We start from the raw sequence: 14,498 nt of genomic DNA, 5'->3' as shown, positions 1-14,498 counted from the left end.
AGTCTACACCGATAGTATTTACTGCGCATGCGGTCGAGATAAGAATGTGGCGTCACCGTTTGACATGACTTGTGGAATATCTCTAGCCTCGTTCTTCAGGTCCCACGTTAGAAATGGTGCTGAAACGCATTATGGTACACGATTCGTGTACCAATGGTAAAATGTTTATTTTATCTTAAATATTGGATATCAGAAGCCCATCTTTTCCCGGTAAGATCACAACATCAGTGTTGATTTAAATTGACAAATAATTCGTGTTTTCAATGTCGAAGACTTTGAATGATATTGAGTAAGAGACTTAGCTACTGTAAATGTAGATATAGCCTGTAGGCCTACCTGTATGCGTTCACATTTCAGAACAGTTGTTGGTTTGAAGAAGTTTTGAGAATAAGTAGACTTTGTTCTAACAAAGAAAGTTATGGTTTATATTGGTTAGAAAGGAATAAATGCGGACACTTTTTTCAAAAAAGAAAGAAACGTTATCGTTATCATTTAAAAAATCATTCTTCTGCTGAATCGCGTCAAACGATTGTGACGTGACGTACAGGATAGCTGTTAATATTAAAAAGTAGTGTAGGTGATGATGGTAAAATGTATCGTGGTAAGTTTAAATAATACTTCTTTCTTGCATTTTCATTACCGTGTATTGGGGGATTTAAAAAAAAAAAAAAAAAATCATACTTAAACCATAAACGTTTTCTCCATTTCTTTCCCAACTATAGGCCTATGGGGTTGGGTGGCCGAATCATTAACGCGTACGGTCTGTCATTGAGTCAAGAGGCCTGGTGTCGATTCCTTGCTTGTAAGCCTTGTACTTGTACGTGACAAGGAGTAGGGTCGCCAGTCCAACCTCGGGTCCTCCGGTTTCCTACCACTGCTAAAGACCCCTACGCGCAAGCGAATTATTGAAATAAAATTGAACCATATGTTAGCCCCGATATGACCTAGTTTGTGTCGAGTGGTCGTTAAACCCCATTCCTCACTCTCCCTATGGGTATATTTGAAACACTCTTTTTTATACGCCCACATGGACGTATATATATAATGTGGTCACCCCTGTTCATCCGATCGTTCGTCCGTCCACAATTTGTTTGTGGACACTCTAGAGGTAAGGCTACAATTTTTATCCGATTCAGATGAAACCTAAAATGTATGTTTATAACCCAAAGACCTCGGTTCCTTTCGATATTCGCGCATATCAGACCATAACTTCCTGGAATATGGCCCCTGATTGTACGAAAAATCACATTTTTAGCTTGTGGACCTTTTAGATGTCACAATTTTTATCCGATTTTACAAACCGTTTAAATATATCACCGTTATACCATAATGAAGGTTAAAAGTTCAAATTTCGGGAAAATTAAAACGAAACTGCCCGACAAGATGGCAGTTCCTTGTACGCAATAGTGTAAAAGTATGTCATACGAAGGTCGTGGCTAGAGTTCACAATTTTGATGAAACTTAACACGTGTTTATATCACAACTATCTTGGTTCCTTTCAATTTTCGCGCATGTCGGACCTTAACTTCCTGGATTATATGGCCCCTGATTGAACGAAAATAACCGCGATTTTAGCTTGTGGACCATCTACTATCTAGAGGTTACAATTTTTATCCACTTTCAAAAATAGTTTAAATATTTCATCGTTACACCCCGATGATGGTTAAGTTCGAATTTCGTAAAAATAGGATTGAAACTGCTCGACAAAATGGCCGCTGCTTGAATGCAAATATTGTAAAAGTATGTAAAACCAAGGTTGTGGACCCTCAATAGGTCACAATTTTTATCAGATTTTGATGAAAATAAAAATATATGTTTTTATTTTATGATCAGTAGTGGAATACCGCGTTTTATCAGTGAAATAAAAGTGTTATTGCACTGGCTAGTTGTTTTTACCTAAAATGATTGTAAAATCATAAAATAAATAGAACATTTGTCGTTTTGTCGTGAATAACATATTTTATTTCATCTCTAAGCAAGAAAACGTTTATATTTTCACGAATGCGTAGCATTCGTGAAAATATAAGTTTTCTTGCTTCTCGATGAAATAAAATATGTTATTCACTCTAAAACGACAAATATCCTCTATATATTCCAAAGATATCGGTTCCTTTCGATATTTGTGCATATTAGACAATAACTTCCTGGATTATGGCCCTGATTGTATGAAAAATCACATTTTTAGCTTGTGAACAATGTGTATCCTATTTTAAAGAAAGGTTGCCCGGCAACGAAACATACGCCAACAGCAGCTAAGTCCTTGTCGCATATGTTTTCTTTTGTCAGTAATGAGAACATTTACAACACATGAAAATCTGATTACGAGTAATACATTGTAACTCATGAAGTAATTAACAAAAACATTAGAATTTGTTTTTATTAACTTTAGCTTCTAGAGTGAATGAATGAATGAAATGGAGTTTTAGCCTCTAGAGCGTCCACAAGATTTTTCAAAGTGATCAAGGGCCTTAACTCTGGCAGTAATTATTGGAAATCGTTGAAAATGAATACGATTCTTTGTCTCATGACCTTAAATATTGTGTATACGTTTAAAGTCAATCAGATATTAACTTTAGCCTCAAGAGCTTCTACAAAATTTTTCAAAGAGGTCAAGGGCTATAACTCAGGCAGTAATTATCGAATATAGTTTAAAACCAATAGGTTCTTTGCCTCATGGGCATATAAATTTAAAGTCAATCGGATATTAACTTTAGCAGTAATTATTGGAAATCGCTGCAATTCAATAGGCTTCTGTGTCTCATGACCTAAAACACTGTGTATAAATTTAAAGTCAATCAAATATTAACTTTAGCCTCTAGAGCGTCAACAAAGATATTTCAAAGAGATCAAGGGCCATAACTCTGGCAGTAACTATCGAAAATCGCTGTAAATTTTGACCTTAAACACTGTATAAATTTAAAGTCGATCAGATATTAACTTTAGCCTCTACAGTGTCCACAAGATATTTCAAAGTGATCAAGGACCATAACTCTGGTAGTAATTTTCGGAAATAGGTGAAAATCAATAGGATTCTTCATCTCATGACCTTAAACACTGTGTATACATTTAAAGTCGATCAGATATTAACTTTAGCCTCTGCAGTGTCCACATGACATTTCAAAGTGAACGATAGGGCTATAACTCTGACAGTAACTATCGGAAATCGCTGCAATTCAATAGGTTTCTTCGTCTCATGACCTTAAACACTGTGTTTATATTCAAAGTCAATTGGATATTAACTTTAGCCTCTAGAGCGGCCACAAGAATTTTTTAAAGTGATCAAGGGCCATAACTCTGATAGTAATTATTGGAAATCGGTGAAAATTAATAGGTTTCTTCGTCTTATGACCTTTAACACTGTACTGTGTATAAATTTAAAGTCAATTGGATATTAACTGTAGCCTCTAGACCGACGGACGGACGGGGGGATACGACAATATACGACCAGGGTTCAATATGGGCGTATAAAAACCGTTTAAATATATCACCGTTACAAAATAATGATAGTTGAGTTCGAATTTCGGGAAAATCAAAACGAAACTGCCTGACAAAATGGCCGCTCCTTGTACGCAATGTGTAAAAGTATGTTCCTTTCGATATTCGCGCATTTCAGACCATAACTTCCTGGGGTATGGCCTTTGTACAAAAAATCGCGAGTTTTTGTTATTATTTTTTTATTTTTGTAAAATGTAGGCGTATCTTGCATGACAACCGCAAGTTGGCCATTGTTTTAGATATTACCAATTTTAAATATAATGTATCTTTTATATTTATATGAATGGACTAGAATTACAACTTTTTACAGGTTCACTGCTGAATAATTCTTATTCACAATTCGATGGTAATCGTCAGGATTCTTATCAAACAGCGAGACGAAATGTAGCCCCTGCGACATTACAGGGTGGTCCATTACCCAATGTTAGTCAGCCATATGATACAAGATCTAATGAACCTATGGCAGGCACCAGTTATCACCGTAATCAATCACACATCCCTGAAAATGGATCATCATATTACAATCAACCCAGAAGAGAGTATCCCGGTGGTGCATCAAGATGTTATACCGGTACTGAAAGTCACGATATCCCACAACATAGAAATTCCAGATATTGGCCGACCGAAACAAGCGAAAGTCGTCACCAGCCCACAGTTATATTTCCATTCAACCCAGACTCATCGTATCGTACAGAAATGCCTCGTAACAAAACCCATACATTTCCAGGAATGCAAGAAAGAGTCTACACACCACGGGTTGTTATGGGATCAAATAATCCGATGTATCAAAATAATCCAAATCAAGATTATATGCCAACACAAAGGTCTGTTCGACCAGATACAAATTCTGGTGTTCCACAACTTAATACAGGCCGAGAGCTTTCGTCGGCTTTTAAGCCGTACAGACGGATATCCCCGCACAGGCAAGATGATGATACATGTCGGGACATATTCCATACTAAACAGTATAATAACAATACGGCCAACACTGAAAGATTCTTGATTCCAATACGCGAAAACAAAATATCCAACTACGAGCAACTAGATAAAATGGGACTGGTTCCAAATCGTATACGTGTCGTTTCTGGAAATGAACTGCCGCCAAGACCAGAGAGGCTATTGCAGACATTGGAAACTGCTGAACGCGAGTGTAGATCAAACCAAACGACCTATGCTAAGAAATTAGCATACTCGTTTGACGATGCTTCCAGGCAAATAATAATTCCAGCACCATCTCAGATCAAAGTCCGTCACAGAGATCATCACAAACACCACCATCACGGTGGTCATTATTACCAACATCAAGTCGATGCTCTTAATGCCGCTGCGTCTGGTTTATGTCATTTCGACGAGAAATCCTACCTCGTTCAATCAATGTCTGGTCAACCTTATCAGGAAATGTTCAACAAGAGTGGATTGAGGCAAAGTTATAACCCTGGGTACCAACATATGTCAGAAGCACCTCAAGTACCTGTACATTCCAACATTTATCCACAGTATCTTGCATCCCAACAAATGGGGTATGATCCTGTGAACGTTCCTCATGATTTTTATTGCACCATGGATGGAGGTACTTATTTCCAGATAACTGGTATCCAGTCAGGTGAAAAAGCTGATTTGCTACAACAAGCTTGTTTGGAAGCGAATCTTGCACAACGTAAAGAGGCATCTACGATAAACACAAATGAAGTAAATGCTGAAGTTAATCAGAGAGATCCTCGCGTTTCTAAAGACGGAGATAAAAATATTGTCGCCGAAGAAACAATAGCAATCGATGTACCCGTGAATCAGAATATCGAGACAATGACGGAGAAGGATAAGGAGAGTATGGAATATTTGCTGGAGTTACTGGACCAGGGGCCAGAATCGGATAAGATATTCCCTAACAAGAGTCACAACCCAGACATCGAGAAAGGGGCCATGGAGTCACTGTCAGATCAGGTTATGGCTTCGCAAGGTAGTGACATAGCTGAACTAGAGTCAGCAACGCCATATACATTCCATATTGATAATGGCACCAAAGGCGTCGATGCAATAGAAAGCACCACCAAATCAACACAGGAAATGAAGGAACTGCTTGAAACATCTGCCAGGCAGGGCAATGTGCTGTCCAATTCTACTAGAGAGGAAAAGTATGATATTCAAGATAATGATGATCTTATTGCACAATTGGTTGATCTCCCTGCAGTTGAAGAATTTACAACGAAACAAATGCTAACGAATACAGTAAAAGAGGACGACACAACCGCACTTTCACCGTTTGAAACTGTTTCAGATTATGATCATTTCCAGGATGCCGTAGACAGAGCAGCCTTTGGTCTAGATATATGTTCTTACATTGATTTCGATGATGAGATATTCAAAACAAATAATAATAACGAAGAAAATGCCATTTCAAAAGCCGACAAAGTGAGCTTTACAGATACAGTTCTTGTTGATGAGTTAGTCGAAATCAACTTTGAAACTGGACTTCAAACAACAGATTTAGATGATGTCGACCAAAAAAATTCAACAGTGGCTAATGTTCAAGAGCAAACAACAATCTATGATACTGACGGTGTCACAAATAAAAGTAGTCAACCATACCTGCGTAGAGAGAACTCACCAAATAATAGTATTCAGGATCTGGTCACAGAGTTGGGAACTAACGTGTCTTCCATTCTAGGTGATATTTTGGGCAGTCCAGAAGTCAGATAGATTTTATAAACGATTTTGTTTTATAACACAATAAAAATGAACACTACAAACGATTTGCTTTTTATTATCATTCATTCATTCCTATCTTTGTATTAAGGGTATTAATCCATGGTGCAACTGAAATCATCACGTGCATAATGATCTGAGGCGGATTGGGGCCGGGAACCGGCCCAGGCACCCGTGTTGGAGCAGCCCCTTTTACTGACCGGGTGAATCCGAAGAAATTTTCGGATGAATTTCGGAATCCCCATTGCAGGATTCGGAATTCCGGCCCACACCCAGCACAGAAAGTCTATTATACCAGCCCATTCCAGACTCCAGTGATGGCGTGGCGGCCTGTTAAAGCCACCGGCCACATACAACATGATCATCATCGCTCCATGGCCGGTCCAATACCCCCCCCCCCCCACACACACACCCACCCAATATAATGTTCAGCAGAAAAAGACGAATTGGACAAAATAATTTTTTTCATTTTTTGTCCGACTGATCGCCCAATCCGCCCCTGATAATGATGCAAATAAGACTGGTTAAACCATGTCATCTACCGCTCTTTGGGAATTAAACACCATAGGCATAGACCCAATGTGCGATACTTGACAGTATGGTTATTATTTATAGCGAGGTCCGAATGGTGTAAAAAAAATTCTCCCTGCTCTGATATTTCTGAAAAACTTGAATTGGTGTCAGTTTGAATGATAATATTTAATACAGGTTAGACAGAAAAACAATATATTATAAGTGAAATGAAATGCAGTATTAACTACAGCACGGACACTCTTCATCAAATATCAACTGTCAAGGGTAGGGTAGACCGGGGCACATTGAACCACCATGGATATATCCTTTATAAATAATACTAAGCAACCCAAGACTACACAAAAGTGAGATAACTTCTCAGACCTATTTCCCCGTCAATAAGCAGTAACAACTGTCTATTATTTTTTAGGCAATGATTTTTTCAAAAAAGCTCTTAAAAGTGAAAATGCACTACTTCCACTTATCATTTTCCATACATTTTAGCTGTTTAGTCTAGGAAATTCTTGTACTTAAAATCAGTTCATATAAGTCTAATCTACAATCCAGATAAACAGGGGCTTGATCCATAGAGGGCATATTGAATTTTTTTAAAATTTTGAGCATGAAACTGTGATGGGGCAGATTGAACCACTGTCAATAGGGTACTTTGAACCATGGTTCAATGTACCCCAGTGAATTATACACTATATATCATTTGATAATTTGTCCAGCCTAGGAAATTCTTGTACTTACAATCAGTTCATATCTACAATCCAGATAAACAAGGGCTTGATCCATTTTGAATTTTTTAAAATTTTGATGATAAAAATGTGACGTGGCAAATTGAATTGAACCATTGTCAATGGGGTACGTTGAACCACTGGTTCAATGTACCCCAGTGCATTATAGTTTATATATCATTTGATAATTTGTAATATCTTTGAACATGAGATCTAATAAAAACATTTGATATGGAAGGAGGACAACCATGTATGTGAAAAAACTGGTTCAATGTGCCCCGGTCTCCCCTACCTTAATGTTCTTTCAATGGTGAAAGGGCTCATAAGCCTCATTACATTTGCTTTGGTTTGTAGAGCTGTAAATGTTATAAAAAATGCAGGATCTTCTGGGTAATCTATTACAGCTCGTAATACATGTCTAGTTCTTTGTTATGTGTAGGAAACCTACAATTAATGAGTATAAAGCAATATCTCTCTAAAGCCTGCTACTTTTAACTAGAACAATTTACAAGGGATATCATTGAGAAAAAAACACTCACCCATCTAAAAGATACAGAATAAGTTTATTTATAATATAATAGAACAGCGTGCCAAAAGTTAGATGAAAAATAAACTTCAAAAATAACATCAATTTTAACATAAAAACAATTTACCAGCAGAGGTGTCATTTTCATTTAGGAAAGTAATAAATTATACTTTGCACTTTTTATTTGAACTGATTTAATTAACCCATTGTACAATTTAGGACTTGACGAAAATAAAACAAAAATAGGTTTGTAATTGTTCACGTTTCCAATAAACGAATTTGATTATAATAATAATAATGAATAGCACTTTAAAGATAATAATCGATATGTTTCTCCATAGTTTATATCGGGAATAGTACTAAATGCATTTAGAGTTTAAAATATAACATGTTTTATAAATAAATGTATAATCAGTTTACCTAATATTTAAAGTGTGAGATATTATTGCCATGAAAAGATATTCCATTGTCCTACAAGTTAATAAAACTATTGGAGCATAGAAAAATAACATTTAAGCTCCTAAAGAAGAAGACACTTAGTTTGAACATTGAGTAGGCATGCAACTGAACAAAATAAAATATTTTAGAAATGCAAATGATTCTAAGTTGCAAAAAGAGTTAACCTAGACCTTTTGTGATCAGCAGATTTACATTATCTCTATATGCATAAATATCAATGTAAGTATTTATATATATATACACATTGTAGATTTGACAGTTGTTGGTAGTAATATAAAATAAGCTGATTTCACAATCCACTGGTATTACTAACTTAAAGCTTTAATAGTGGTATTATTAATAAACAAAATTGAGGATTCCTTCAATATGTTTCATAGTCCAGTGTCTTATCTCTACTACTGATATAAGATTAGCAGTTCAAGCTATGAGAAATCAATTCTTTTGACTTTTGTATATCTCCAATAAACAGTTATATTAGGTCAAAGGGAATATTAGTAAGACAAACTTGTTTAGGCATAAAGCAGATTATTTATCATCTGCTTGACAAATTGTCGTATAACAATCATTACCTATATTGATAAAGACAATGTCTAATAAAGCACAATAACATTTATAACTGTCAATATTTCTCACTGCTCCTAATATACAATGAAAAGAAAAGGCCACACAGAGGTTGATACTTTAATTTTACATCTTGTCTGTATGACTAAATTATTATTGTTCAAATGAGCTGTTCGGAATATCACACCAAGATTGTTTGTGTTGGAAAATGTCTAGTAGGTAAGATATTACGATAACTAGTATTCTTCTGGTTCTTCCTCTCCATCAACAAGCCCATCTTCTTCAGGTGGTGCAAAACCATCCTAAAAATATATTAAATTCCCATATAAATATCAACTATTTTAGATGATTTAAAAATCAAGACAACATGTGATTAGTTATAAACAAATAATATCCAAGATTTCTAATTAACGTTTGAGACAGGGTGATTTAACTTCTTGAAACATACATTTATTTTTTTCGAGTGTTCATCATAAAATCAAAAGATCGTTGCCGCTATGGCAGATACACCCACATAAAGTTTTAAATAGCAACTATTTGAAAAAGCTTATATAATCAACTGAATCAAGTGAAGGGCTATAATTCTGTAAAATCTATAATTATGAAAAATATAGACTCTATAATGCATTTCCAAGCTATTTTTACTAGCTCAAGGGAAATAACTTGCATTTAAATTCGAACCTGTCCAAGATCACATCCATACGCCTTACCAGGCAAAGTTACAACGTATGAGAAATGTAGACTGTCAGGTTCATAAACTAGATTTGATCTATTTTGGCTAACCCAATTTGGATCTATAATCTGTAAATGACCCAAGGTGATATATATGATGATGTATTTTCAAGGTAGAAGCATAATGGATTTGTGCATTCTGCTGATGAAGAAATGCCAGTAGCTAGGGCTGCAACGATACGTCGGGACACGATACGATGCGCATCACGATTCATAGTCTACGATACGATTAATATCGCGATATAGGAAATAAATTAAAAAAATGCTGTTAAATTTTGACAGTCTTTCACTGAAAATTCGAAGGCCTACTTTTATGATTTACTTTAAATGTGGTGTTTTCTCGGTCAACTGACCTGATTTCATTGCTGTCATGCTTAATGGGAAATCCTAAAAACTCCCATACTTTACTTATATACTTGGTATGGGGGATTTCGATCTCAATATTGCTTTTGTTGATTGTGCGACTTGAATTTGGTGAATTCATTATGAAAAATATTTCAGCTGGCTGTCTCGTATTGCCACAAGAATTTCAGCTAATGAAAAGCTTTCTCGTTGTCAGGTCAGTCATAGATTACGGAACAGCAAAGGAAATAATGTTACAAAGATTTTAATATCAAATATTAATATACATTGAAAATGTGCTGATCAATGTATGCAGTATGTACAAATCTATGGAAGGGTATCGCTGCCAATATTAAATGCTCTGCAACAATGTCGTTTCCATTGATTATATGTTAAAAGTACAATGTACAAAGTCCTAATACAGATAATGATAAAGTCAAAATACCTCTAAGGCAAGAGTTAAATGTAAAACATCAAATGTTAAGTGTTAAATGACAAATGTTTTTTGGGGAAAATGCTTATTTTGACGTGTCTACGTTTTACATTTCTCTCATTTTACATTTGCGCTCTGCCACATCCCATTTGTCCTTCACGCTTTCTACATTGTAACTTTCATATGCAAATGTAGGATATCATGTGACTTATTAACATATACGGAAACCCGGCATAATCATGAATGTGCCAGGAAATAATTGATATGATTCAAACCCAATTTCATTTGTTTATCAGTTTCTACAAATTTGGACGGTGACATCTTCCAATCCAGTTTGTATCTAAACACACAGGAAAGTGCTCTAAAGTTCGCCTATTGCTATATCCGTCCCCCCAATAAATCCTTAAATTTCAGAACACTATCTACAGTCTAGTCAATAAACACTCAAAATAAATCAATTGTACAAGCAGTATAAAATTCATTAAAATCAAACCTCTGTGGCATATAATATTTCCATAATTTTTTTAATAGTAGGATCTTCTTCGTTTTCTTGGCACAAAACTTCAATATCACGTAATTTTCCAAAGTAAAAATCTCGCTCCTTTTCCAAACCTTCTTTTTCCACTGTCAACTGAGATATCTGAAAATATGATCAATAAAAAACAATGCAAGTACATGTCTTGTCAATATAGAAAAAAATTCACAAATTCATTGAAGTTTGTTCAAATGTCTGAGTAATCAGCACAGATTACAAAATGGAATTAAATGAAATTAAACATGTTATTTTTCGGCACCGATTGGGAAAATGAACATCAATTACAAAATGCATCTATTAATGTACTTTTGAAACTAATTATCAGATAAACTTATCGATATTAATATCTATCTAATATCTATATATTTACACTCAATACATACACACTAGAGTGTAAACAGTGTTTTGAAAATGAAGTGGGAACTAAAGGGGAGTAACTACTAGAGAAATGTCATCATTGCCATAATCTAAACAACCTAATGAAAACTGTGACTTCAAAACCATACCCTTATAATTATGGATTTTTACGCTGTAACAAATTCTAGACAAAGTTGACAACAATATATGACCAGATTAAGATGCCATCTTATTAAATTGGTCATATGGTGCATCTTATAAAATTATATTTAATCCTAGTTAAAAAGTATATAAATTTATAAAAAAAAACTATTCCTAGTTAAGAGTATATAAATTTATAAAAAAACAAGTCAACAGTAAGGCCGGTGTCCTGCATTGCAATCAAAAAATAAATAGATGACACATTAATTAATTGTACATTTATCTTTTTGAAAGGTATCCAGCAATCAAACTGTTTATCTATACTTAGTCTAAGCAGAAAATGTTCACAATCAAACCCAGTCAAGATTTTGAAGTACATGTACCTAGTAGTGAAACTGTGCACTAAGTTTCATCACTCTCCATAAGTTCAGTTGCTTATCTCTTTTTACCCTAAGCAGAAAATGCTCATCTTCGAACTCCATCAAGGTATTCACCTAATAAATACCTACATTAAGTTTGAACATTTTAGCTCAATTAGGACAGTTATTGTGTTCCAAAATATGTGATGGCCAGACAGACCCATAATAGTCCCATAGTTTTCCTCGAAAGGCAGGGGTTAATAAAAATTTAACTATAGGTCAGGAAATAGAACAAGATCATATTCTAACCATCACAAGTTTCACAGATAACTGTTAGCATGTAAGAGTCTAGTATAACTATCCCATTCATCTGTCACTTATTGACATATTACTCATAACGACAGGATTAATCAATTTGCAGGGTCAGATTTACAAATAGGCAAAGTAGGCCATTCGCTTAGGGCCCACAGAAATCAACTATATATACTATTCAAAAAAAGTAGGGGATATTTGATTTTGGGGGCATAATACTAAAATATGCAAATGACTACGAAAAAAGTCACTATAGAACCTAACAGAAGAAACATTTCCAGTTACATGTGACGCCCAAACGCACCGATAGCTACCGCATGGAATGCAGGTGATGCTTGGGATCATCATGGGGGTCCAACCCAAGATTTGCACGACTCTGACTTTGAATGTTACAGTGATTGTGGCATTGAATTCCAGGGTGGAAACATCAGTTAAATTGTTTTAGTGACCAGAAAACAAATTTTGATATGCGTCGGCTTACCCAAAATGAAAGGTTACGTGCCCTTGGCATGCTACAGATCGGCACAACACAGGCGGTTGTGGCGCGGACGATGAATGTTTCTCAGTCTGTCATAGGCAGGCTATGGTCCAGATACCGTGATACACAATCTGTACAGGACAGACCACGCTCAGGTCGACCAAGGGCGACAACTCAAGCCCAGGATCGATTTATCCGTACCTTGGCCTTGAGAAATCGTGTCATCACAGCAAATCAGATCAGCGCTCGTCTTCAAACAGACACTGGTGTGAGAGTGAGTGGCCAGACGATTCGGAATTGACTGCATAGGGGTCACCTTCGCGCCCGACGTCCTCGCGTGATCCCTTGTTTGAGAGATCATCACATTCAGGCAAGACGTCGTTGGTGTAGGGATCGTCAACACTGGGATAATCGACGCTGGAGCAATGTGATGTTTTCAGATGAGTCAAGGTTCACTGTTGATTTTTTGGACAGACGTAGGAGGGTGTGGCGTCGTCGAAACGAGCGCTTCCAAGACATTAACGTCATCAGACATGATCGATTTGGGGGTGGTTCTGTTATGGTGTGGGGAGGCATCACTGTTGCTGGAAGAACGGCTTTACATGTTGTTGCAGGGCGTGTTACAGGAAATTGGGACAACATCTTGGCAGTCCATGTTGTGCCGTTCGCACGACGTCATGGCCGCCGTTTCATCTTCCAGGATGACAACGCAAGATGTCACAGGGCCAGGATCGTTACAGGTTACCTCCAACAACAGAACATCACCACATTACCTTGGCCAGCACTGAGTCCCGACCTCTCCCCCATCGAGCATGTCTGGGACATGCTTGGACAGAGGTTACGTCAACGTCAACAACGTCCTGCCAATGTCCAAGTACTTGCTGCTGCGTTGCAACAGGAATGGGACAATCTGGACCAAAATGACCTTAGACGTCTCATTAGGAGTATGCCACGTCGGATCAATGCTTGTTTGGCAAACAGAGGAGGATTTACCCGTTACTGACTTGGTTGTGATGCTGTGGTAACTTTGCTGTTTGACCCCGGGTATCATTTTACCCTTATAATGGTCAGTCTGTGCCTTACTTAGTCTAACGATCATTTGGAATAAATCGATGAATGTGAACTTCATTTCATTTTGTCATTTGTTTCTTCGTCAGTTTCATTAGGTGACTTTAATAACACTTAAAAATCAAATATCCCCTACTTTTTTTGAATAGTATATTTTAGATACTGAAACACATTAATAACAGTTCTATACATTTGGGGGCCCACTGATGAGTTTGGCCTAGGGCCCACCCACAAGTAGGTAAATCCATGCCCGTTGATTTGAAATAGAATATGATTCCATGATCATAACTTGTAAGAAGTAGTTGGCATCAAGAAATTGGTTTTCCCTGTAGTTTCGATATTATATAGTCTCTAATACATGGTCATGTAAGACATTGTATGTCATGGCAATATATTTAAAAGAGTAAACTTTCAATTTGTAAAGTGAGTTAGGGAGACAGTAATAAGATATACCTCAGCACGTAATCCTTCATTGACAGCATCACCATGCCCATGATTATTTATTCTACCAATTGATGGTTTTGATACAGGACTAGGTGTTGACTTTGGCGAAGGTTTTGAAACTATAAAGACAAAGCAATTTAACAGGTAAGCAAATAAATATTTTTTACAATAATTACTGAGAAAATACTGGTAGATGCATAAGAATAAAGATGAGTTAGATACTTCATGAAATCTAGTAAGAAATCACTTATAATGGAGCTTGTATTATAAGTTTTCAAGCGGAAAACTCCTAAAGAATTC

The 14,498-nt window shown here is 36.3% G+C and overlaps 1 protein-coding gene across 7 annotated transcripts in view; it reads right to left on the bottom strand.

Moving 5' to 3' along the window:
- Positions 1 to 7,995: 7,995 nt before the first annotated feature.
- The window catches only part of LOC126819656 (microtubule-associated protein RP/EB family member 1), a 35,374-nt gene continuing 28,871 nt past the window's right edge, over positions 7,996 to 14,498 (bottom strand). For all 7 annotated transcript variants that reach the window (XM_050547817.2, XM_050547818.2, XM_056100434.1 and 4 more), the window contains exons 6-8: positions 14,208 to 14,317; positions 10,998 to 11,144; positions 7,996 to 9,299 (exon numbers count right to left, since the gene is read on the bottom strand). In XM_050547817.2, coding sequence (XP_050403774.1) covers positions 9,234 to 9,299; positions 10,998 to 11,144; positions 14,208 to 14,317 — 323 coding nt within the window. In that variant the 3' untranslated portion in view covers positions 7,996 to 9,233. The remainder of the gene's footprint in view (positions 9,300 to 10,997; positions 11,145 to 14,207; positions 14,318 to 14,498) is intronic.

The sequence above is a fragment of the Patella vulgata genome, chromosome 4, assembly GCF_932274485.2.
Source record: "Patella vulgata chromosome 4, xgPatVulg1.2, whole genome shotgun sequence".
Classification (NCBI taxonomy): domain Eukaryota; kingdom Metazoa; phylum Mollusca; class Gastropoda; family Patellidae; genus Patella; species Patella vulgata.
The sequence above is the reverse complement of the archived record's forward strand: the minus strand, read 5'-3'. Positions and strand labels throughout refer to the sequence as shown.